At 41.5% G+C, this 23,433-nt stretch overlaps 1 protein-coding gene across 13 annotated transcripts in view; it reads right to left on the bottom strand.

The window, feature by feature from the left end:
* Nucleotides 1–11,396: 11,396 nt before the first annotated feature.
* The window catches only part of CELF2 (CUGBP Elav-like family member 2), a 685,040-nt gene continuing 673,003 nt past the window's right edge, over nt 11,397–23,433 (bottom strand). For 11 of the 13 annotated variants that reach the window (XM_050936915.1, XM_050936909.1, XM_050936914.1 and 8 more), the window contains 2 exons: nt 20,870–21,013; nt 11,397–17,095 (listed from right to left, as the gene is read on the bottom strand). In XM_050936915.1, the coding sequence (XP_050792872.1) occupies nt 16,968–17,095; nt 20,870–21,013 (272 nt within the window). In that variant the 3' untranslated portion in view covers nt 11,397–16,967. Of the gene's footprint in view, nt 17,096–20,869; nt 21,014–22,232 lie in introns of those variants that run through there. The other 2 variants (XM_050936906.1, XR_007772143.1) reach the window with 2 other exon arrangements.

Genomic DNA, 23,433 nt, shown 5'->3' with positions numbered 1-23,433 from the left:
GGCCAGGAAGCAGAGAGGAGCCCGTGGCCAGCTGGCAGACAGGCCAAGAGGAGCCAGTGGTGGGTGTGGGGAGCCAGCGGGGTCTCGGGGTGCAGTGCAAGCGGAGCAGGCCAGGACCCCTTCGGCCTGGAACCACTGGCACCATTGTAAACCTGGCACTGACCTTGGGGCTTCTGGGGGTGTGAATCCCTCCTGTTGACGCCAACCCAGTTTGTATAAAATAATGACATATTCATTCGGCCAGAAAGCGACCATGACTTGGGTCCAGTCCCTGCTGCAATGAACATTAAAGTATTTTCTACAACCTGGAACAGCATCAATAGGAGAACTAAGGGTGCCCAACAGTGCTGTGCTGAGGCTACTCACCTGTAAGATCTGGGGCAAATCCATCAAGGAAAGTGAAGCCTTGAACCCAGGGACTTCACATCCCATGGAGGCTCCAACCCTCTATAGGGGATTTCTCCTAAGAAAAGAGCAGGAGCTGGTAGTAGCAAAGACTGACCTGGCTTAGGTGGTTAAAGCCTAGAAGAGGGCTCACAGCTGTGACGCTGAAGTGGCAGTCAGTCGCTCCATTCAGCCCAGAGTTAGATGCCTAGTTCGCCAAGTGGCAGGACTTAGCCCCCCCCCCTCCATCTCCTTAGCATGCCCCATTGGATAGCTCAGCTGACTTGGCTTTTATGTAGACCATTCTTAGCTACCTAGCTCCATGCATTAGCTAGGGAGCCTGGTTGCTAGCTAGGGTGGTGCTGAGCCCAAATCCCCTCTGTGAAGCTAGCCACTGGAGTGCGGGGGCTTAGGTGGAGGTACAAGAGGGTCTGGGGCTGCTGCTTAGCACATTCAGCACTCCCTCCCCACCACTGTTGGGGTGAGCATTGCGGAAAAGAGGCGGCAGCTGCACTGCAACATCCTGCACTTTGGAGCTGTTCTGTTTCCCCTGTGACAATGGCAGTAGCTGGCACTGTGGAGGCCTCACCTCCTTGTGTCCTCTGAGCCCACTCCTACCCCTACCTGCAGCATGAAGTGCAGAGAAGGGGATGCCCAACTAGCTGAGGATGAGGCTGAGCTGACAGAGCCTGAGCCCCACCTCCTCCTCTTCATAGACAGCGGGTCAGGTATGGAGGGATGGGGGGGGGACAGTTGGGAGGGGCCCTGAGAGAATGTGTGGGAACAGCTTCAACTGGAGAGGTGGATCCATGCTGGGGGAACTGAGAGGGGCGCAGAGTGGTGGAAAGCAGCTGCAGGGCAGGGCAGGGTGGGGGGTGTGTGTGTGAGAGAGAGAACCATTGGCTCTGGTAGAGGAGGATCAGAAGGGAACAGGGGGGTGGGTTCAGCCTCCAGGAAAGAGCCTTGGTGAAGCAGGGGACAGACCCCCCCCCCCAGGGCAGACCTTGAGACACTGAGCAGGGAAGTGAGTATGAGGCGGCAGTGGGACTACTGAAAATAGGCTCTGCTTGAGTGTGTACAAAGCCAGCTAAGGTATCTACTCTAAAGCCTCGGCATATCTTTCCTTGCCTAAGCAGTGCCTCACCAGAGCCACCACTATTTCTAGCTGGGTTTGCGGTGCTGGCAGAGTCTGCACGCTATGCACTGCCATAAGTACATGTAACCCCCACACAGGGGTGAAAGTAGAAATAGGGACTTACTGGTATGGGGCTGGGTTGATGCCGGCTCTGGCCCCCGGAAGGAGTGGGGATGGGGGGCTCAGAGCCAGTCCTGGCCTGCCCTGTACTGATAAGTGCCCTCCCGCACCAGGGTAGCAGCGGCAGCTGGGGGCTCTGGCTGTGGTTTAAAGGGCCCAAGGCTCCCCTGCTCCTACTACCCTGGCCCGCTTTAAATAGCCCCCAGAACCCTGGAGTAGTGGCGGTGGGGCTCTGGGGGCTATTTAAAGGGCCCAAGGCAGTAATGGCAGCGGGAGCCCTGGCCCTTTAAATCACTGCCAGAGCCCCACTGCCGCTACCCTAGGGCTCCAGCAGAAGGGCTTTGGCGGCAATTTAAAGGGCCTGAGGCTCCAGCCGCTGCTGGGAGCCCCAGGCCCTTTAAATTGCCGCCTGGGAAAGCCTGGCCGCCCCGGTAGGGCGCCCCGGCTCATGCCTGTATGCTGTACCGGGGTGTACCAGCTTACTTTCACCTCTGCCCACACCCCTCCTGGGGTGGTGTTTTGGCCCATCTAGCGGCACCAAGACCACTTAGAGAGAGAGAGAGAGAGAAAGAGAAAAAAAAAAAGAGTCTGATCTGCAGCTTTAGCTAAAAGGCCCTTGGCTTTTAGCTTATGCACGACGCTCCAGAGGTCTCAGGTTTGAGTCCGTCGGCATTACATATAGACATAGCATAAGAGAGAGAGAGAGAGGCCATTTTTGTGATGTGATGGCTATATAAGTGAACTGCCAGGGAGAAAGCCTCGTTCCTGGTGCCTGGATAGTGGGGGCAACTGCTTTTTCTGTTTGGCTGCAATGTCTCCATGTCCATCTACTGTTATGGCCCCTGTAACTAGAGTAGTTAAGCAGCTCACACCCATGGATACATTTATCTTCACAGCACTCCTATGAGGTAAGGAAGTGGTGCTAGCTCCATTCTACAGCTGGGAAATTGATAGTATGTCTACACTACAGGGATACAGTACCCTGGGATAGTTATGTTACCTTAGCTATGCCAGCATAAGCCCATAGCATAGATGCCACCTGTCCCGATGGAAGGTGTTTAGGAATACCAACTCCCCCAACAACGTTTGGCTGCTGAGGTAGTGGCAGCTACACTGGGGGTAAGGGATTAGGTTGGCATAGCTCCAGCGCTTAGGGATGTGGAGTTTTCATACCATTAACTGACATAGACCTGGGCTACACTTCTATGTAGGTCAATGTAGCAACTAAGAGATTAGGGCCCAGCGCCTCAAAAGCAGCGGCTCTCAACCCTTCCAGGCACTGTACTCTGTTCAGGACGCTGATTCGTCATGTGTACTCAAGTTTCACCTCACTTAAAAACTACTTGCTTATAAAATCAGACCTAAAAATGTCACAGTACTGTTACTGACAGTCTCATCTTTACCACGTAATTATAAAATAATGCAATGGGAATATAGTATTGTCATTACATTTAAGTGTGTAGTATATGGAGCAGTATAACCACGTCATTGTCCATATGAAATTTTAGTTTGTACTGACTTTTGCTAGTGCTTTTTATGTAGCCTGTTGTAAAACTAGCCCGTCTCCTCCCTCGCCCCCCGGAAGACCACTGTGTATCCCCGGGGGCACCCCCCCGCTCCTTGTTGGGAACCACTGCTCAAAGGCACTTGTGTGTTGTACCCCCTCAGTTTTGCAATGCCTAGTCCCCAAGGTGGCCTGCTACCTAGTGAAATCCTTAGCTGTGTTAGGCTCCCCACACAATGCATGGGGAGAAATAGGTGTCTAAGGAAGTCATTTCCTGAAGCCAATCAGCTGGCTGGGGAGCCAACTAAACTAGCCAGGAGAGGCTAGGGACCACTGAGCCATATAGCCAGGAAAGGAGATGTGCTAAGCAGCTGACCTGGTACACCTGTCTGATCAGTGCTTGTGATCATTAGCTGTAAACCTTTTCCTAGAGTTAGGCCCCTAAGCCTGATCAGCCACTTAGGTAGCCCATCTCCTAGCAGCTGAAATCATCGCTCTGTTTTTCTATTATTGCTCTTGCTCACATTTTATACCGCTCTCATGCTTGCTGTACATTTCCCTAATGGCTCCCTTTTATATGGGTGCTGTGCTGTTTCCCAACTTATCAGTGGCCTGCAGCTGGCTCTTCTGCTGCAGCTATCAGGTGTGCTCTGAGCACACCTATGGGACTGAGCTCTGCTTGTGAGACTCCCAGTTTGGGGGCTTTGATTTGAATTAGGACACTGAGCTCATTAGCTGCGGGGCAGCCTCAAGGCTTAGGTGGCTTTGCAAATGTCACCTGGTGGGGACTTTAGGCATCACTGCTCAGCTTCCACCTAAACCTGTAAGCACCTAATATCTTTGAGGACCTGGGCCTTTGTCACCTGTCCGAGGTGTTACAGGAAGTGTGTGGTATAGCTGGGAAAGGAATGAATGTCTCCTGAGTTCCAGACTGGCACCTTTACTACAAGGCCAGCTTTTCCTCCCAGACTCCTGTACACACTGCTGCTATTTGCCCACACTGGACCTCCTGCTGATCATTAATCTCCTACTAAACGCAGGAAGCACATTCAGAGCAGACAGCTAGGGTATGGAGCTACAGCTCCTCTCTGACTCAGTTCTCAGAGTGTGACCACTCCATTGTTTCTGTTTTTCCTGCACTCAGAAGATTGGTCTGTCTCTTTCGCTCTCTGTCTGAAAGTAATTTTCCCTCAAAGTAGCCATCATCTGTTCCAAACATCGGCTGGACTTAATGAGGAACAGGTTAGCAAGAAACACTGCCATCTTCTTAGATTCAGACTAATATTGCTAGCCAGGTTAACAAACTTGTGGCAAGTCTAGCATATTTGCTACATCTTCTGACTCTCATCTTATAAGGCTGCTTATTTGTCAGTCTCTCATGATGGAGGCTGCGTTACAGCCAATTCTCTCATTAGACAAGCAGTTGGTTTCTTCTCCGCTGAGGTCATGTGCCCAGGCTCTCTGTGCTTTAGTAACCACCAAGGCTCTCAGAGGCTAGTTTGCAAGTTTAATGTGGTTAGCATTTGGGGACATTGCCTCAAGAGCGTGCAACTGGTTTCAGCTCAGTGTGTGTGACTCAGATTTCTTCTGTTTTCCAAATGATGCTCTTTTCCAACATGTATTATATACCTGCACATTCTCCAACCCCCCAGGAAGGGTCACTGTTTTTCCACAGCCTGCTTTAAAGGAATGGATCCTTTAAACAGCACCATTAGAAATGTATCTGCTGTCATTAAGTTAGGGGTGTGCTTATCCAGACTAGGGTCAATGAAAGCTTTGTGGTCTGCCAACCCCTGTTGGTCTATAAATGTGCATTCCCCTCAGAGAAATCACATGAAAGTTCAACTGTTTAACATGAAATCAGATATAGCCATCTGTCCCCACAACAAAGTGACTTGTAAATGCTTTTAAAGTAGAGGAAGTGCTGACCTAAGCCAATATTTGATTCAGGCTCTTGTAATACACAACGCTATAGTATCTGAGCTGCTTCCAGTGCTTTAAGGTACATGGCTAGTAACTGCCTAGATGGTGGAAGGACTCATGGAAAATCTGAACAAAGCATATGCAACATTCACCATCCCAAGTCACTGGTAGGGTTTAAACCCCTGACTTTCATCACCAAAGCACAGATCTTTGCCATTGGAGCATAAGGCCCTTGCTGCTTTACAGTATACAATGTGTGCTAGAGAGTAAAACTATCGAAGTCATTGACGTGCTTTTGACATTTTACCCAGAGTGTGTTAATGGGGATGTGTTCTGGCAATCAGAAATTACCAGTGTTGTCCACTGCACGTTGAGGCGAAAGACTGAGAAAAATCTATTTTGGTCTCGGCAAAAACACCAACAAACCTTTGCACTAAAAGTTAATCAAAGGGTCCAGTCTCTCCAAGTTGATCTCACACGTTTCACCGATAACCCAGCAATTTACTCACATGCTGTACTTGAAGGTATTCCCAACAGCAGCGAGCTCAGACTAGGACAGCACTCTCTGAAGTATTTCTTTCAAAAGGCAACAATGTCAGTTGGGCGCCTGTTTGTTTCTATTACAAGGTCCACCAGACATATAACCAACTTGTTTATGCTAAAGAGCATACTTCCATTAATGCTAATCGGGCTTGGGTGCATAAATCCCTGCTAATTGATCTAGAAATGTATCCCAGAAGTGTTAATTTTACTGCTGATTTAGCTGAGGGATATAGATATGTGTGAGAAGGAAATATTAGGATTCATGTAAAACAAATCAGCTATTAACAGTGGGCAAATGATTCAGAAAATGACTGCAACTTTCCAGATCCCTTTAGTGGGAAAAAACAAGTATGTTGATGAGAAAAATGAAAGGGAATATAAATATGGGGTAACCACAGTTTAGACAGAGCTGGTAGCATCACCTATTATTCAGGTTGCCTGACAATTCCCATTGTAAGACCCTGTATTCAGCTGCTTGTAACTTTGCCAGACTTTAATGTTTGGGCTAAAATTTTCCATGCTGTACATACGCACCTCAGGCTGAAATTTTTTGGAAAATGTCAGCCAAAGCAGTTCAGCTGTTTCTCAGAATGAGGCTAGGGAAAACTGCTTTGTTTTGCCTATGAAAAAAAATTTCTGGCAACCTTTTCTTTGAACAGTTCTAGTGCGCACATGCTTTGGAGCAGGGACTTGAAACATGGCCTTTGTATCAGCCATGCACCCTTTTGCCATCCCCATGAAAATCTGTTCGAATCTGACCAAGTTATCAGCCTTTCATGCTCAGTAGAGACTTGCTAAAGCTTCACAGCTAAAAGCTCTGAAGATTGTGTCCTTACTGAGCATGCTTGAGCTTTTCACAGCTCATTGTGCCGACCAGATTGCTCAGTCACCATCCCCTCACAATCCAGAGCTTCAGGAGCAAAGGCCAGGATTTCCCTGAAATGGCTACGTATGACTTGGGGGATGGGCACTGAAACTGAGAACAGGGACCCTACCCCTCCGGTGTTCTCAGTGCCCCCCGGCTGGCCCGTAGACAGTACTGAGGAGAACACAGTCTGATTCAAATACATCGGGGCAAAAGCTGGACCAGGAGGTGGGAAAGAAGCAGATTGAGCCAACAGGTCTGGTGAACCTGGGACTAGAGGAGGGGCAAGGGTGAGGGACTGGAATCTGGGAGTGAAGGGGAGAAGACTGGTAGCCAGTTCATCGAGGGGGAACACGGAGATCGGATGAGGAGCTGGAGAGAAGAAACTGGGACTGGTTGGGCCAAAAGACTAGGAGAAAGGGCCAAGGAAGGAGGCAGAGGGCAGAATGATTTTGGATGAGGGGCCCAGAGAGCAAATCTCAGAGAGTCATTGAGGTGGGGGAGAGAGGCAGATTGGATGAGGAGCACAGCTTGGGAACAGGGACAGGCTGGGCATGGCGCCTAGGACTTGATGTGAGGTGGAGGCAGACAGACTTGAACAGCAAGACTGGAGGGGGAGATAGCACTTTATATGTTCAAAGCACAGATCCTATTAACTTCAGGTGCAGCTGTGAATGCTCAGCACTTCTGCAAAATAAGACCCTGGGGTTTCAAGTAGTATATCCAGAAAATGAGGCACACACAATTAGTGACCACTTGGTAAACGTTTGGTTTAAGTGACTTGCCCAACATCACACAAGAACTCTGTGGCAGAGGCAGAGAGAGAATCTAATTCTGCAGGGCAGCATTCAACTGCATTAACCATGAGACCATCCTTGTTCATCCTGCAGTCCCCTGCCTCATTCCTGTCAGACCTTCCAACTTCCGCAACAAATGAAGTGAGGAGTCCTATAACAATCTCTTTTATTACACAACCCTGATTCATCCCCAGACTAGATCTGTTCTGTGCACTGAATGAGGCCCTGTGGAAAAAATAGTATGTGATCATGTAATCAAAGACTATATCATAATGCACAGGCACGAGGGGGCAGGATTAAGGTTGCACCGGCAACTTTAAATCTGGCATTTCCTAACTTTTGACTGCTTGACTATGCACCTTTAATGTTCTCTTTGTGTAACGTTTGCATGGAATTTAATATTTATACTACATCAGTGCTCATAAAGCCCCCTCAGGCTCAGGCTCACCTTGCTGAGTGTTGTGCAACCATGAAGACATGGGGCGCAGTCCTGATCTCATTGACGTCAACGCCCATTGACTTCAGTGGGGCCAGGATTTCACTCATGGTCCCTTCCCCAAAGACCTGGGCACTGGATGTCACTTCTTAACTTAGTTTCCACCTAGAAAATGGTCCAAGGTGATTAGCAAACTATTAGGTTGCCCGGAATTTTGATAATGATACTGGTGGATGTAAAAGGAACTGAGTAATTCAGTTAAAATGAACATGCTCCTGGCTTTATCCTGCATAAAGGCTGAGACTGTTGCTAAGTTAAGTACTCTTGTTCTTTTTGTTAAGTTTACTAATCAGAACAAGTCTAGATATTTCCATAAATATAGGTGTCCAGGTGGAGGGACTGTTTCAACTTTATGGCTTCATGCCAAATCTACTATCTCAGCGAATGCACTTCTCAAAGCATTTTGCAGGGTTTTAGTTGTGAGGCTCCTATTAAAATCCATGCGAGCCACACAGCTACAATTCCACAGAATGCTTTGAAAATTTACCCATCACCTGATAACATTTCTTTTATTGCTTTTCTAAGGCTTGAATGCAGCAATATATATATATATATAAATATATACACACACACACACACACACACACACACACCAATCTTTATGTCTTTCTGAAAAGACACATCAACCGGTAGAGCATTGCTTATATGTTTTCTATTTACTTGTGTATGTTTTTTTTAATTCTAAGCATATTCCATAGAACTATACAGAAGAAAAGAGATCACATTCAGAAACATAATAAATTTATTAAGTGTATGGAAGGAATCTTACACTTTAACTGTTCTCTGAAGTCTGTAGTTACTGAGAACAATATTCTATTTTCTTCGATATAGTCTTAATATTGCAACAACCATATCTTGATAACAGTGTTGGAAAGTGCTGACTTTTGATTTTTTTTGCTGCAAATCTCAGTGGGGATATGACTTTTCCCCGATTCCAGGAACCTACTTTTCTTAGGCTCTCAATTACTAAGGAAAGATTACGTATTCCATACAATCAGTTTGCTTAGGTAGCTTAAATTGTGTACCCAGTGAGATTTAATAAAACAAAAACCAAACCCTGGAAACACTTTTTTTCCTTTTAATGCTCATAAAATGTTACAGACAACAGAATCCTTTCTTAAGCTTTATTTAAGAAATCGATTACTATTATAGTTCAATATATATAAGACACATCCAGTATTGTGTTCCTGATAGCAAGTGCATAGATTTTGTTACGATATAATTTTTTCACTCAGTAGCATGTTTCATGGTCACACGAAGGGATACTCCCAGTGATTTTGCTAGAGCATGAGAGAGGAAAAACAGAACACGGCAAAGTAGTGAAACTACAACAGAGATGAGGAACAAAAACAGTCAAGCGAGCTAGTAGTACAGTCGATTCCTGATAAGTGAATAATCTGATTGCTTGGGCACAATGCTTTATTCACTTATCAGGAATGATTCACAGTACATTTTGTTGGTTAAATTGTTTTCCCCTAGCGTAATACCTAAGAACCAAACTGGGCAAAGGCACACATACTCTGGCAGGGTATTTTTTCATCAGCAAGTCTTGTGACAGTTTGGTAATTTCCCATGGTGATACACATACAGCTAACAAAGAGACATTTTGCTAACACTGCAAGGTGCCTGACTTAATTGAAATTAAAAGCATGCATTTAAGCAGGACAAACTGTACAGCTGAATGGCTTTACACAACTCATTTCCCCCCATGGTTGGTGGATTTTTTTCTTTTTTTTTTTTTTGTAAAGAACTAGGGATTTTTGTCCTCATGAGATGTGTGTATTTTTTTTTAACTGTAACATTGGATCTTTTTAATTAAATTGTGTTCAGAAGAAAAGATCTTGAACTCAACTTGATTTTCCCTACCAACAAACTGATGAGTGTCAAAAGCACCACCTACAATGACTTAAAAACATAGGCCTCAATTCTGATCACAGACTGGTGTAAATCAGGAGTTATTCAGTTGAAATCACTGCATAAATGTTATCAGAATCAGCATCATGGACTCAAGAGATGTAAAACACCTATTAGGTCATCCAGAGCATCCTTCAGCTCCCAGAGCAAGATTGTCCCCTACAGGCCCCTGTAATTTTAGCTTAAAAGCAGAGCCGCATAGGAGGTGTTTGCTAGAAATTTGAACTCTGACAATGAAGCCCATAGATGACGACTTCAGCTTGCTTGGGGCTCCAGAACTCATGCCCCACTTGCCTTTTATGCTCACAGAAGAAAGAAAAACAATGAGAAAGACAAATAAATTAAAAGCAAAACGAGGCCAACTCATGAGCCAGAAAATTTCAAAACTGTTCCAAGCACAGGAGCCAACATAGCTGCCAAAACCTTAAGGAAACACTCAGTACGCCATGACCTTCTGAATAGGATGTTAGTTTCGGGTGTGTTTGTGTGTGTGTGAGCCAAAGCCAGAGCATCAGAGAGACCGGAAAAGAGGATACAAGAGGGAGGAGTGTTGTTTGGGTCTCATAAGAGCACTTTAAAGTGGTCTTCGATTCCTGAGCATCAGAGAGAGAGAGTGGGACAAAGGGAAGGGGATGGGGGATATGGCTTGAGTTCCAGAGAACACTTCGGAGTGCTTTTTCCTCATCCCGTGGGATTATTTTACTCTCCAAATTTTAAAGTTTTATATCTGTGATCAGACAAAAGAGTGAAGAGAGACTTTGCGAACCACGGCAGCATTTATTTTCCTTTGCAGATTTTATTTGATTCTATTGGTCACCAGTCCAAGGGACAGTGGAGTGATTCTCGTGAGCCAACCCCTGCCCCCTGCTACCATATTTCTTTTTTGCATGGAGATTTGATGTTTTAAAATGCAGTGCTGAGAAAGATCCACTTTGTAAGCACTCAAGGAAAAAACAGCCCATTTGCGCACTTGGGGAAAATGTTTTACTTCTATTGGCTTTAATAGTTAAAAGCTCTGCTTGGGTTCACTTAGCTTTATTTATGTTTTTCTGTCTTTACATATACTATATATAACAAGCTTATTCACCTGGTAGATTTTTCTCAGACTGTGATAGCTCTAGTTAAATTGTGATTAGTTTTTAAGGAGTCTTTGATGAACACCAGATGCCACCAGATTACTGTACAGTTTGGAAGAAATCCCAGGGCTATAGCCTCCATTTCTTGTATGTTTCAGATGCCTCTGCAAAGCAGTAGCACAGCCATTTTTTAAAAAAAAATCACTTGAATTGATCTCTGTAATCCACTTCTTCTAGACTGATTGAAACAGCAAAGCAAAAAAACTTTTCACATAGCCTCACATTTCTCTGTTTGTGTGTGTTTGTGTGTATCAGCTTTTGTGGTCAGAAGACTAACAAAAGCCACCTTTAACATGACTTTGCAGATAGATATTTAAAACGATCTCCTTCTCAGATTATCAAAGTGACAAAACCACTAGGGGAGGGGAAAAATGTAAAATAAACCAAAGACAGCTTAAGTGTGCAAGTCCTCTTTCACCCCCCAATCAGATATTCACTTAGGTGGAATCGACTGTATCTGTACACAACAAATAGGAAAAAATAAAAAAAAAAAACAGGGACGTGAAACAGTGAGGTGTGTAGATGTATTACCAACACATAATGACCACCAACAATACAACACACGAAGAGAGAGACAAGTATTAGGAAAATGGTTTAATATTGGAGACAGAAGCAAAAAACTGCATCACACAATAACATACATTACAAAAATAAGTCTGACTGTTTCAACTACACGGTTATGTTCACAATGAGGACAGAAGAATCAGAAAAAACTTTGATCTAAACAGCAAAAAAGCAAACCCCTAAAGTTGTAACTAATACATTTATCCACGTAAAGTGACCGAGTACTCCTAATTCTAATTATCTTATTGTGTAACTGCACAATACAGAATAAAAAGTGAAACTTACCGCTTGTTTTTTTTTTTAAAAGACAAAATTCTAAACACTAGATATAAGCAAAAGGAAAAAAAGATAGCAAGCCAAAGTTTTTAATTCTCTAAACAAAACCAACTCTCTTTCTACCAACCAGAAATCAAACTCGAAAATCAGTCGTGGTCAGGGGGCCCACAAGAGTAAGCCACAAAAAATTCCATTTGATTTTTAATCTCCAGTATAAAAAGTTCCACTGGTACAAAATGCATAAGTACAATCAAGTTGTAGAAATAGGAAAGCCTATTTTTTTTTTTGGCTCAAATTCCATCACACAACAAAATCCAAATGCATCAATAAAACAGAAACAATACTCAAATGGTCTTACAGTTTCCACTAAGTTGCATTAACTTTGGCTTCTCTCAGACAATACTTAAAAATTAGTTTGTAATTCTAAACAAAATAATAGTATTGTTAATCTACAAACAACAATTCTCACAGCACGAAAAAAAAATAAACCCAAAACCCAAACCCAAAACACAAATACATAGGTTTTTTTGTATGACATTATCCAAAAGGTAATGAAACTACAGGTTTTTTTTTTCCTTTTGTTAATTAGCACTTAAGATAATAAAAACAGAAACAGTAATATGATTTCAGAGTAGCACAAGCCAAGGAACTATAACCCCTATGGTGAAAGAAAGATGAACTTGTTAGTCATTTGAGGACTGCCATTTCATTGCAATTAGCTAATTTGTTTGAAAAACTACTAGTTAGTTCCTTTGATTAGAATTTTGGAAAGCAATTTCCCTTGTTTTTCTTCCTTTCTTATTAGGCTCTTTGCACCCTTGCAGCTTTTTTCCTTTCAATATTTTGAAAGGGAACTGGGAGATAATTTGTCTCTAAGGAGATATAAGCTTTATTTTTATTATTATTATTATTTAAAAAGGCCAACTTTTCCCCCAATGACCCACAGTTGTCACCTGGAAGCATAGAAACAGTCCCTGCTAAAAATGCTGGGCCAGATCCTCGGTTGGTATAAATCATGGGGGTAGGGTGGGACGTCTTCTGAAGTATACGAAGCTCTGCCAGTTTACAGCAGCTGGGATTCAACGCTAACATTCTAACTGGACTCTAAACCTGCAGTTCGCACTGGGGCAGCTGCGTTGAAAAACCACTGGAAGTTTATATGGTGGATAAAATGAGAAGAATTAGTGAAACAGAAAAAAAAATCAGATTATATTCTCATATTATATATATAGGTGCATATATATAATATAATGTGTGATGATACTTTGAATAAGCAAAATTGCTGCAAGAATTACAAAATAGCCCTCAAAGGGTGCAGGAAGGCCTCAGCAGTAGTAAAAACATGTGAGAATAATATAGATCTTTTAGTTATAAGTGCATGTGCTACAAGGAGGAAACTTTTTTGCATCACTAGAAGCTAATCCTTTCCATCCCAGGGCTTCTACATAAACGAGCATTTAAACAAAGTTGGGGACGAGAGACAGAGTGCACCACCTGTGTCTTTATGCTGTTCATATAGGGCTTCACTTTTAATTGTAGAGGCTTTGAATATAATCAAATAGAAATAGATAATGGAAGAAGATATGGCACTTAGTTATCAGAAGCAGGTACTGCTGCTCACATGCATTGAATTGGCAATGGATTCTATTTTCTAGTAGTAAAGAACCAAATTTGGTCACCGGTGGCTACTTGTGCTGTAGACATGCAATCCAGTCAAATTTAAAAGGCAGTGAAAAGGCTACCAGCATCTCTTTTCGGGTTCCGTGCACAGGGCTCAATCCAGCAAACAACCACATAAGTCACATACATATTCTATTGACTACTGGCGCAAGTAAAGTTACTTGGGTGAGTGTCTGTAGGATTGGGCCCATACATTGTCAATACGAATAATGGCAGATAACACCAAGCGTTACAGCATATGTAAACTTTATCCATAAAAAGTAGTTTAACTGCAGTACACATTGAATTTTCACCCAGGAAGATCTAGTGCATCTGATTTAAGAAAAAGTTCATTTATTTAATTACAAAAATATTGTTTTTTCTCCTCAATGTTTTCAAATGGTGGAATAACCACTCCAATCTGGGAGTGGCTCACACAATAGATAATTAAGAATTGTTTATTTTATTTTATTTATTAATACTGAATAGCATATTCCAGCAGCATATTAAAAGCTCTTTAAGAAAAAACAAAAAAACCCAAAATCTAAAAAGGAAAACCACAAGTTAGTTACGGTTTTAAATAATTTTAGTTATAGATACAGAAGAAATTTAGACAGCAGTAAAATAATTTTTTGTCCTTCAGATCTGCCCTGTGCATTTTTCTGATTTCAACCATGTATTAAATAAACCACAAAAAACTAAGTATATATATATATATTTATATATATAGATATATATATAAAAATAAACAGCAAAATGGTGAATGTATAAAAGGTATTAACACTCAAGACAGCTCTGGGTGGAAAGGGTTAAAAGTTCAAAACTTTCTCACCTTAGAGGTTTCCATACATTATGAAGAAAATACATTGTGAGGTTTGCTTTCACAGCATTGATGTGCAGAGTGGTTAAAAAAGTGAAACATGGGCACTTATACAATGTTTTACAAAAAACATCAAAGAGAAATAACAAACAATAACAATTTCAGGCAACAAGACCACAGGATAGCAAGTTAACAAACTTTTTAACCTCTTTTTTTTCTTTAAATATTAGGGATTTATACAAAACACATAATAAAATACCCATGTTATCAAATTACTTCACACAAGAAACACACTGAAGCTCTAGGAAGAAAGTACCTTTGGAATTTGGCACTATATTTTCACTGATTTTTTTTTCTTTAAAAGAAAAACCGATCACATTTTGCTGAACACAAACACATCTAAATTGTCCACAATAAAAAAATGACATCAATGCGTCACAAGCCAACACAAACTTATTCTGGAATAGTTTTTAATTTTTCACATGAAATTTTTTTTTTAAGCAAACAACTTTTTTTTAAAACTCATTTTTTGTTGTTGTTCAAGTAAACCAATTTCAAACTTGTCTTTTATAAACACAGAACACTTAAGACCATAAGACTCATGATGAAACCACAACTTAATTCACAGAAGCACCAACGTAACACAGTTTACAGTAACCTTTCTCCTGTACATTGAAACAGTATAAAATATAGGTAATTTCATGTGCATTAAACCATGGATTGTCTAACTGTGAGTCAGTTCAGCAAAAGGTGACACAAATAGGTAGCATTTGCCCTAAAACAGGGTAAATATTTTCTTATACTAATCTACAAAAAGTGGTTCTATATATATATTTTAATGAGAAAGTGAGCCACCTAAAATGGCCTTATCAAAAAACTTTACACTGCCTGAAAAATGTAAAAACTATTACAGACCTCTAGAGACTTAAAATCAGACAGTTTTTTTTCTCAAACTGTTTTGGAAGTAGTCTGTTAGAAACCAACATTCTGTGCCTCTGGACACATATTGCTATTGTCACCAGTGACCAGGCAGAATGCCAATCCCTGTATAATACTTTCAAGTCTGTTATTTTATTTATTTATTTATTTTTGGAAAAGGAAAACAAAAAAAAAGAAAGAAAAAAAAAAGAAAGCAAGCAAAAACATTTTTGCCACAGGTTTTTGTTTTTTTTTGTTTTAAACCCTATCATTAATTTGTCTAATAATAAATTTCAGTCTTGCATGAATGCAGCAATGTTTTTTCACATTGACTTCCCAGAATTCATAGCTAGATGAGGTCACATGCAAATTTCAAAGGTCAAACTAGATCAAAGGTCAGTAGGAGAACCAAATATGATGTGAGGTCAGAAAGACATCAGAAACAATGACGGGACGATGAAACTTTTTTTTTTTTTTTTTTTAGACGCCACAGGGACATGCTAGGCAAACGATGAACTAACGGGCATGGAGATGTCTAGGGAAAAAACAAGGAAGAGGAAAAAAGTTACATAGAATCTATGCAGCAGAAACAAAATCACTTTTATGGGTGCAGGAGAAAACTAATGCAAATCTTTCATCATTAGAGTCTATGAGCCATTCACATAATTTGCATTAACTTACAATACTCATCAACAACAGCACAATGAAACCCCAAACGAATCCATCTGAAAAGCGTTAGAGAAGATGGATTCATCTTTGGGGGGAGGAGAGAAGAAAGAACCATTTTCAACAAATGTAACATAAGGGGTAGGGAGAAGAAAAAAGTCAGAAACTGAACTTTAAACTAGAAAATGGAAACTACAAACAAAATAACCAGACAAGTACAAACAAGAGGATAAAGGCATGAACTGTAAAGGATGTAGGGTTCAACGGTGAAAAAGCGCCCATTCTTGGCACAATTACTCTAGAGACTACTTCAAAGGATCTAGCTAGCATAGAGAGCTGCTCTTTAGGTATCCAATAAGTTAACAATAGGCAATAAATAACTTCCATTATTTCTGAGGCAGTAAAAATTTTGTATAAAAATAGAAATGCTTTTTACAAATAAAATTTACAGGCCTGTGGCTTTCTTTTTTATTTATTTATTATTATTAAATTTATCTCTCAAGAAACATCAAGTATCGTCACTCATTTTATTTTATTTTATTTTTATTTTAAACCCTGTAGCTTTAGAAACAGATCTCTAAATCTTTTTTACATTATTCCTTTCCAAAAAACCAAAGAAAACTTAAAAAAAAAAGTGAAATATAAAGACAACCAGTGTAATATCAGACTAATAGAATGTTATGTTGATTTGAACCCCTAAAAAACCCCAAAAAACAAAACTAAAAATCATTTAAAAAAACAAACCGATGTAGTGTAAAGACTTTTTGTTGTCATTGTCTCACAATAAGTGCTTCTGCTGGCATAAGACCATTATGTTTAACCTATAAACTGCTGGTGCCACCCTGATAAGATTGGGTCCATACATACAAAACAGCTTTTATTTCCCCTAAGTGTGCTAATGGCACCAGGGTTCACAGAGTTAAATTGCACCTTTTTTTTTTTGTCGCTTTTAATTCTTAAGATATCATTTCCTTAAAAAAAAGAAAGAAAAAAAACGGAGATAAATTATGTCGCAAAATAAAATACAGTAACACAACTCAGTAATTACTTGGCCTGGAAACAGCAGCCAAGTTTACTTGTGGTGAGTGGGGAAATGGAAGCGATAACTGTAAAAATAATTGTCTCTTGGTGAAGGTTGGCAATATGTTCTTCCTTAGCCCCCCTCCCCCCCCGCAGAAGGGCAGGTTTGCTCATGGGACTTACCCTAAGAAAGCTAAAACAAGAGCAGTGAGCATCTGGGGTTAAGATCAGTAAGGTTTGCTGTCGTTTTTGGAGCGTTTCAGCTGAACCTTCAAGCGTTTCATGCCAATCTGAAAGCCGTTCATAGCCTGGATAGCAGCTTGCGCAGAGACTGGATTGTCATAGCTAACAAAACCTACAAAATACACAACGGAGGAGGAAAGAAAGTGAATATAGGTTAGAACAAAAGAAGAGGGGACTGGCTCAATATACAGAAAAAAAGAGTGTTGTTAGTACTTTTTCTTTTTTAAGTGACATGTTCATTTCACGACTTTCCTTTATTCCTTTGATTATGCTTCACATTCCTTCCCTCCCAACTCTCCCCTTATCCTGCCAGGGTTCAGCATTTTGCTACCTCACCATATGCAGCTGGGACAGCAGTCAAACAGCTGTGGTGTCCATGAGCTGTATGACAAGGGGCAGTACAGTCTCTCTCTGTCTCTCTGATACTTAGATGGTCCTCCATCACTGCAGTGTCTGAGTGCCTCACAATCATTAATGTCTTTATCCTCACAACACACCTGTGGGTAGGGAAGTGCTATTATTCCCAGGTACAGAGAGGCTAAGTGATTTGTTCAAGGTCACTCAGGATGTCTGTGGCAGAGCAGGGAAGAAACAAGGGTTTCCCATGGCTCTAATGATGATGATACTTTGCACTTCTATAGCACTTGTCATCTCAGTGGACATTGCATACCTTAATTAATTAAGTGTCATGGCCCTGGAATGGGAGTAGGCAAGTATAGAGGTTAAATGACAGGTCAATAGCAGAACTGGGAACAGAACCCCAGGTCTTCTGCCTCCCAGGCCCCAGCACTGACCTTTAGATAGTGTTCTTTCCCTGTACTCACTATGGCTGGTTTGGTTTAAATTTCATGTCCCCTGGAGACTAAACATGCTCTTTTCATAATGCACTCTAATTTCCCTGAGCCTAGAAGCTTCAACTCATTTTCATATCTGGGCCTCCCACTCTTAATTGCAAAGCACTCCTGACTACCACTCTACCTCTGCTCTGGCTAATTACTGCATTGCAGCCTGGTATTATGCATCTACTTTGACATGCTCCCTTTAATTTCCACTTGAAATTGTCTTAATGAATTATTCTAGATTAGATTAAAGTGTGTATACCTCTCTTACGCATCACCCTCTTTTCCTTCTCCTCTGGTGCTGGCGCTGAGGTTTTTCGCCCGCACTCCTCTGCTAACCTCTTCATCATTTCCAGTTTGTGTTCACCCAGACAAAATGCTCACCCAGAGCCTCCCCGTCTCATCTTGATTACTCAACTTCCTCCTCTCTGGCTTTCCTGACATTCACTTTTCCCTCTCAAGTCATTCAAAATGCAGCTGCTAAGATCATCTTCCTGATCATCGTCTCCCTCTTTGTGTCCCTTCACTGGCTTCCTTTTCTCCACCACATCAGATTCAAACTTTTACATTTAGGGAGTCTTCCCACCTCTGACCCTCTTGTTATTCACTCTCACATCTAATCAAATAGATCCAACCCCCTTCACTCTATTTGGTCAAGGAAGCTAGCCTTGCTCAATCATTTACTCACTGATACATGCTGCTTACATGCTGTTGGGGGGAGGGATAGCTCAGGGGTTTGAGCATTGGCCTACTAAACCCAGGGTTGTGAGTTCAATCCCTGAGGGGGCCATTAAGGGAACTGGGGTAAAAATCTGGGGATTGGTCCTGCTTGGAGCAGGGGGTTGGACTAGATGACCTCCTGAGGTCCCTTCCAACCCTAATAGTCTATGATTCTATGATTCTCCCACACACACTTTCACAATTCCTGCATTCTGCCGCTAGGCATGGAACATTTTACCCAAATGTCTGTCAAATCGCTATCCTGTCCTCCTTCCAGTCATAGAATCATAGAATATTAGGGTTGGAAGGGATGTCAGGAGGGCATCTAGTCCAACCCACTGCTCAAAGCAGGACCAATCCCCAACTAAATCATACCAGCCAGGGCTTTGTCAAGCCTGACCTTAAAAACCTCTAAGGAAGGAGATTCCACCACCTCCCTAGGTAGCCCAGTGCTTCACCACCTTCCTAGTGAAAAAGTTTTTCCTAATATCCAACCTAAACCTCCCCACTGCAACTTGAGACCATTGCTCCTTTTTCTGTCTTCTGGTACCACTGAGAACAGTCTAGATCCATCCTCTTTGGAACCCCCTTTCAGGTAGTTGAAAGCAGCTATCAAATTCCCCCTCATTCTTCTCTTCTGCAGACTAAACAATCCGAGTTCCCTCAACCTCTCCCCATAAGTCATGTGCTCCAGCCCCCTAATCATTGTTGTTGCCCCCTGCTGGACTCTTTCCAAAAACCATTCCAGTCCCTCATCAAGAACCATTTATTTTATGTTGCCTGTGGGAATCTTGCCTCCCCTCTCATTTTTCCTTTCCTTGTTGCAACTGTGTGTTATATCATGTCTTAAATTTAGACTGTAGGCTCCTTAGGGCAAGAACTTCCTCTTCCTATGCATTTACAAAGAATTTAATATGACGAGGCCCTGATCCTGATTTTTATCTCTGGGTGCTACTGAAACATAAAAAATATTTTTAATAATAATTAGTACCAGTGCTTTTCTTTCTCACATTGCAGACTGCACTTACCCTTTCCCTGGAGTATTTCCCCCCCCCCCTTCCTTTCAGACTTTCTCGCTTTTGTGATGCTGGATCAACAGTCTTGTAGACTGAAACCCTTTGGTTCATCTACACAGCAGGTGCTGCTGAGGCAGCTGCTATGAAAACTTCCTTATACCACCCCTGACCTGGAGGAACCTCTCTAGATGTGAAAGGGCAGGGTTCATCCTTATTCCTCTCAAACCTTGGAGCCTCTGCTGAGATGGACAACAAGAATGCAATTGGTGTCTGTGGCCACCTGTCTGCTGAAAGTGGATTCTCTCCTTTTTGGAGGCAGCATGTATCAAATTTAGAGCACCAGACTGGGAGTCAGCACACCTGGGTTATGTTCCCAACTCTGCAAATGATTCAGGGAGAGACCTGGGATGAGTCCCTTAGCCCCACAAACTGGCTTTTCTAAAGTCAAATAAGATGCCAAAAATGTAAAATGAAAGTGACGTGCTTCTAAATAAAGCTGAGGGGCTGTGATAGTTTATGTAAAACCAGCTTCTTTTGTAGACTGGCATCATCATAGATCCTGATCATATCAGTTACTTGATACATGAACTTAATACATTGATGCTGCAAGCAGAGGTGTTTACTTACATTTTGAAATACAGTACATCAAAGTATAGAGACAGTATATGTATGTAATTAAGGTATTGGTATGCATCTGATCAACCCTAGATCCTGTTTTATTTCAGAAGGGTTTAAGCATCAGACACACTTCTTCATGTGATCCTTAGTTATCTAATTTCCCTGCAGGTCAAGCATTCTACATGAAACCTGACAATGACCATACCCCTCTTCACCCCCTGCCCTGTCATAACGACAGATGCCACCTGGACAATTGAACCTACTTGTAATACTTGTAGACGTATGTATAGGCAGCAACTAGCTGTAACATATCCTGTGCTACATATGTGTACACTATACAAACACTAATTGCACAGTACCGTGCTTAACCCAGAAGTACAAGTAATGGGTTAAACACAGAGAGTTTTAAAGAGGTTCGGCTATACAATAGAGGATAATTAGGTATCCATAATAAGGCAGCTTAATAGTATAGTAAATGGCATTCCCCACATAGGGTGTAATTAGTTTCATGTACTTGACACATCCATAGTAGATGTCAGACTGGAAGGTTTTTTTTTTTTTTCCAAATCCAGTTTTTAGGTTGAACTGCTTTGTCTGTGTATCTTTCTGTACTTTTGAGGATTACAAGCCATAGCTCTGGGATCAGGTTCACCATGTACAGTTTTACTTTTCAATTGATTAAATGTTGCTTACCAAAGCACTTGCTCAGATTGGTCTGTTTATCAATGAAGACTTTAGCAGAGATAACATTCCCAAAGGGCATGAACATCTGCAGAATGTCCTGGTCTCCAAACTCCTGGGGGAGGTGGTAAATAAAGAGGTTTGCCCCTTCTGGACCTTTAGAGACAGGAAAACCACAAAAAACCAGTATGAAAAGAGCTATTAGACGAGTTCTGTGTCATCTATCTTTTTTGGTAATTTAGAAGGTGATGGGCAAACACAGTTCAGTTTCAGACTTTTTGAAGTAACAAAAACAAAGCAAATGGACAAAATAGCAGTGGCTCTTTTACAGATTTGTACTTGAAATCTCTATTATCAGAGAGGCTGAACTGTAGCCTCCTTCCTAAATTCACGTAAGACTGCCCAGCTTGTCCTAAAGTAGGGTTATGGTTAGAAGAGTGACTGCATGCAAGTGGCACCTTCTTCCGACAACTCTTCTCTGTGCATCTCTTCAAGCTGTCCAGCTACGGAAGAGCGAGTTGAGTTCTATGCTGCCTCACACATCGTCAACGGTTTTGTCAGCTAAACCAGAGACATTATTAGCATAAGAGATAGAGCCCAGCTCAGTTCTAAAGAGCCCATTTTAAGTCTGCAGGGCAGGCAATTGGGGGCAGGAGGAAGTAAAACAAACCTTCCTTTGACTTACAAACTGAGCTGGCTGATTTTCTTTGCAAATAACTGAGGGACAAAAAGAAAAAAAAAAAAGGAAAAAAAAGAAAAGAAAATGTGTAGTCATTTTTCACAGTACACGTGTTGTTTTAACAACAAAGAATCTGGCTGGAAAGCCCTCACCACCTGGCAGGGAACTCTGCCAAAAGAAGAGCTGGTCAAGATTTTTAACTGATTTTCTTCCTCCCAACAACAACAAAAATGGATTTTCCTTGCAATGAAGTGTTTTGGAAAATCTTTTTGAGTTTTGTGAAATTTCAAATGAAAATATCCATTCTGTTTTTAACTGGAATTGTTTTTCTTTCAAACTGAGGTTTGTATTGGTTTTTGAAGCCAGTCCACAGAAATAAAATTGATTTTTTTCACTGAGCTCTAGTCAGAAGCTTCTTATCATCAACTCTGCCTCCCTATCACTATAATAATCTGGAAATAAAAAGAAGAGACTAAAGAAAGACTTTCCAGTGTGAAACTGGATATGTGGCCTTCCTAGTCACAGTGCATCACTGGGATTCTAAGATGCCACACGATTCTGGTGCAGGCAGCTTCTGGAGTAGACTAAATGGCTATTCTGTGGCTTGAGTGGAGACTAGATGTGTCTCAGATGTGCTGCGTTTGATTACTGTCTAGGGGAGGAGAGGAAAGTGCAGGCCAGACACTTATGGAGTACCTTCTGCAGCAGATTCATGGAGCCGCACTGGTGTTCACAATAGAGGAACCAGACTGCCTGCCCTCTCACAGCCTGAGGGGAGGGGCTGCAATATTTTCCCTAGACAGGGGGTGCATGGGTTGGAAGAAAACAAAAAAACAAAACAAAAAAAACAACAACAAAACAACAGGGTGGAAAAAAAAGAATTTTATAAAATGAAATGGAAAAAAAATCACCTGGCAATATGGAAGAGAAGCCAAATGAAAGTTTCTTCTTACCAAAAAAAAAAAAAAAAAAAAAAAAGAAAGAAAAAGAAAAAGAAAAAGAAAAAAAGTCCTCTCAACAAAATGAACTTTCTTAATCACTGAGCAAAACTGGTTCAACAGTTTGATAGCAGTATGCATAAAACAATTCACTCCATTTCATTTAACATTTAATCCAATATTTTCCTCTGGTAGCTGGTTATCCTCCTTTAAATATTCCAGACTCTCAGCCATTCCATCAGAAGAAGTCATATGTTGAAACACAAACACAGCCAGCAGAATTTAATAATGAACTCGCTCACCTTAACAGTCCCCCAAGGAAAAGACAGCAAGATGACAAAGGCCTTTACTTAATAAGGGACACTGTCACATGGGGAATGATAAAATATATAGATTCATAGAATATCAGGGTTGGAAGGGACCTTAGGAGGTCATCTAGTCCAACCCCCTGCTCAAAGCAGGACCAATCCCCAGATAGATTTCTGCCCCCTCAAGGACTGAACTCACAACGCTGGGTTTAGCAGGCCAACACTCAAACCACTGAGCTATCCCTCCCCCCATATTGATAAAAATGCTTTTGTGAACTTAAAAACAATGAAGATAATTTAAAAAAAATAAAAACTAGTCCTACACTATTTGTCACCCAGTCACAACAGAGAAACAGCTTCTGTTTATGGTTTTATCCAATTTGAATAAAATGCAAATCAAAAAGAAAAAGGAACTGAACAAAGCCAGGGAGCCAAAATAGTGAGAAAAATAAATGAATTTTAAAAAAATTATTTCAACTTCAATAATCTAAATTGTTAATGGCAAAAATGGTAAGAAAATTATTAAATACATATGTATTTTAATTTGACAGTGTCCCTATTAAATCGCTTGCTTTGAGGGTTTCAGCATTGTCTGCCTAAGAGATACCATGTTCCATAATGATTCAAGAGACTATTTTAAAAGAGGATAAA

Source organism: Gopherus flavomarginatus, chromosome 1 (genome assembly GCF_025201925.1).
Source record: "Gopherus flavomarginatus isolate rGopFla2 chromosome 1, rGopFla2.mat.asm, whole genome shotgun sequence".
In the NCBI taxonomy this organism is placed as follows: Eukaryota; Metazoa; Chordata; order Testudines; family Testudinidae; genus Gopherus; species Gopherus flavomarginatus.
Note: the sequence above shows the minus strand (reverse complement) of the source record. Positions and strands in the feature narration are given on the sequence as shown.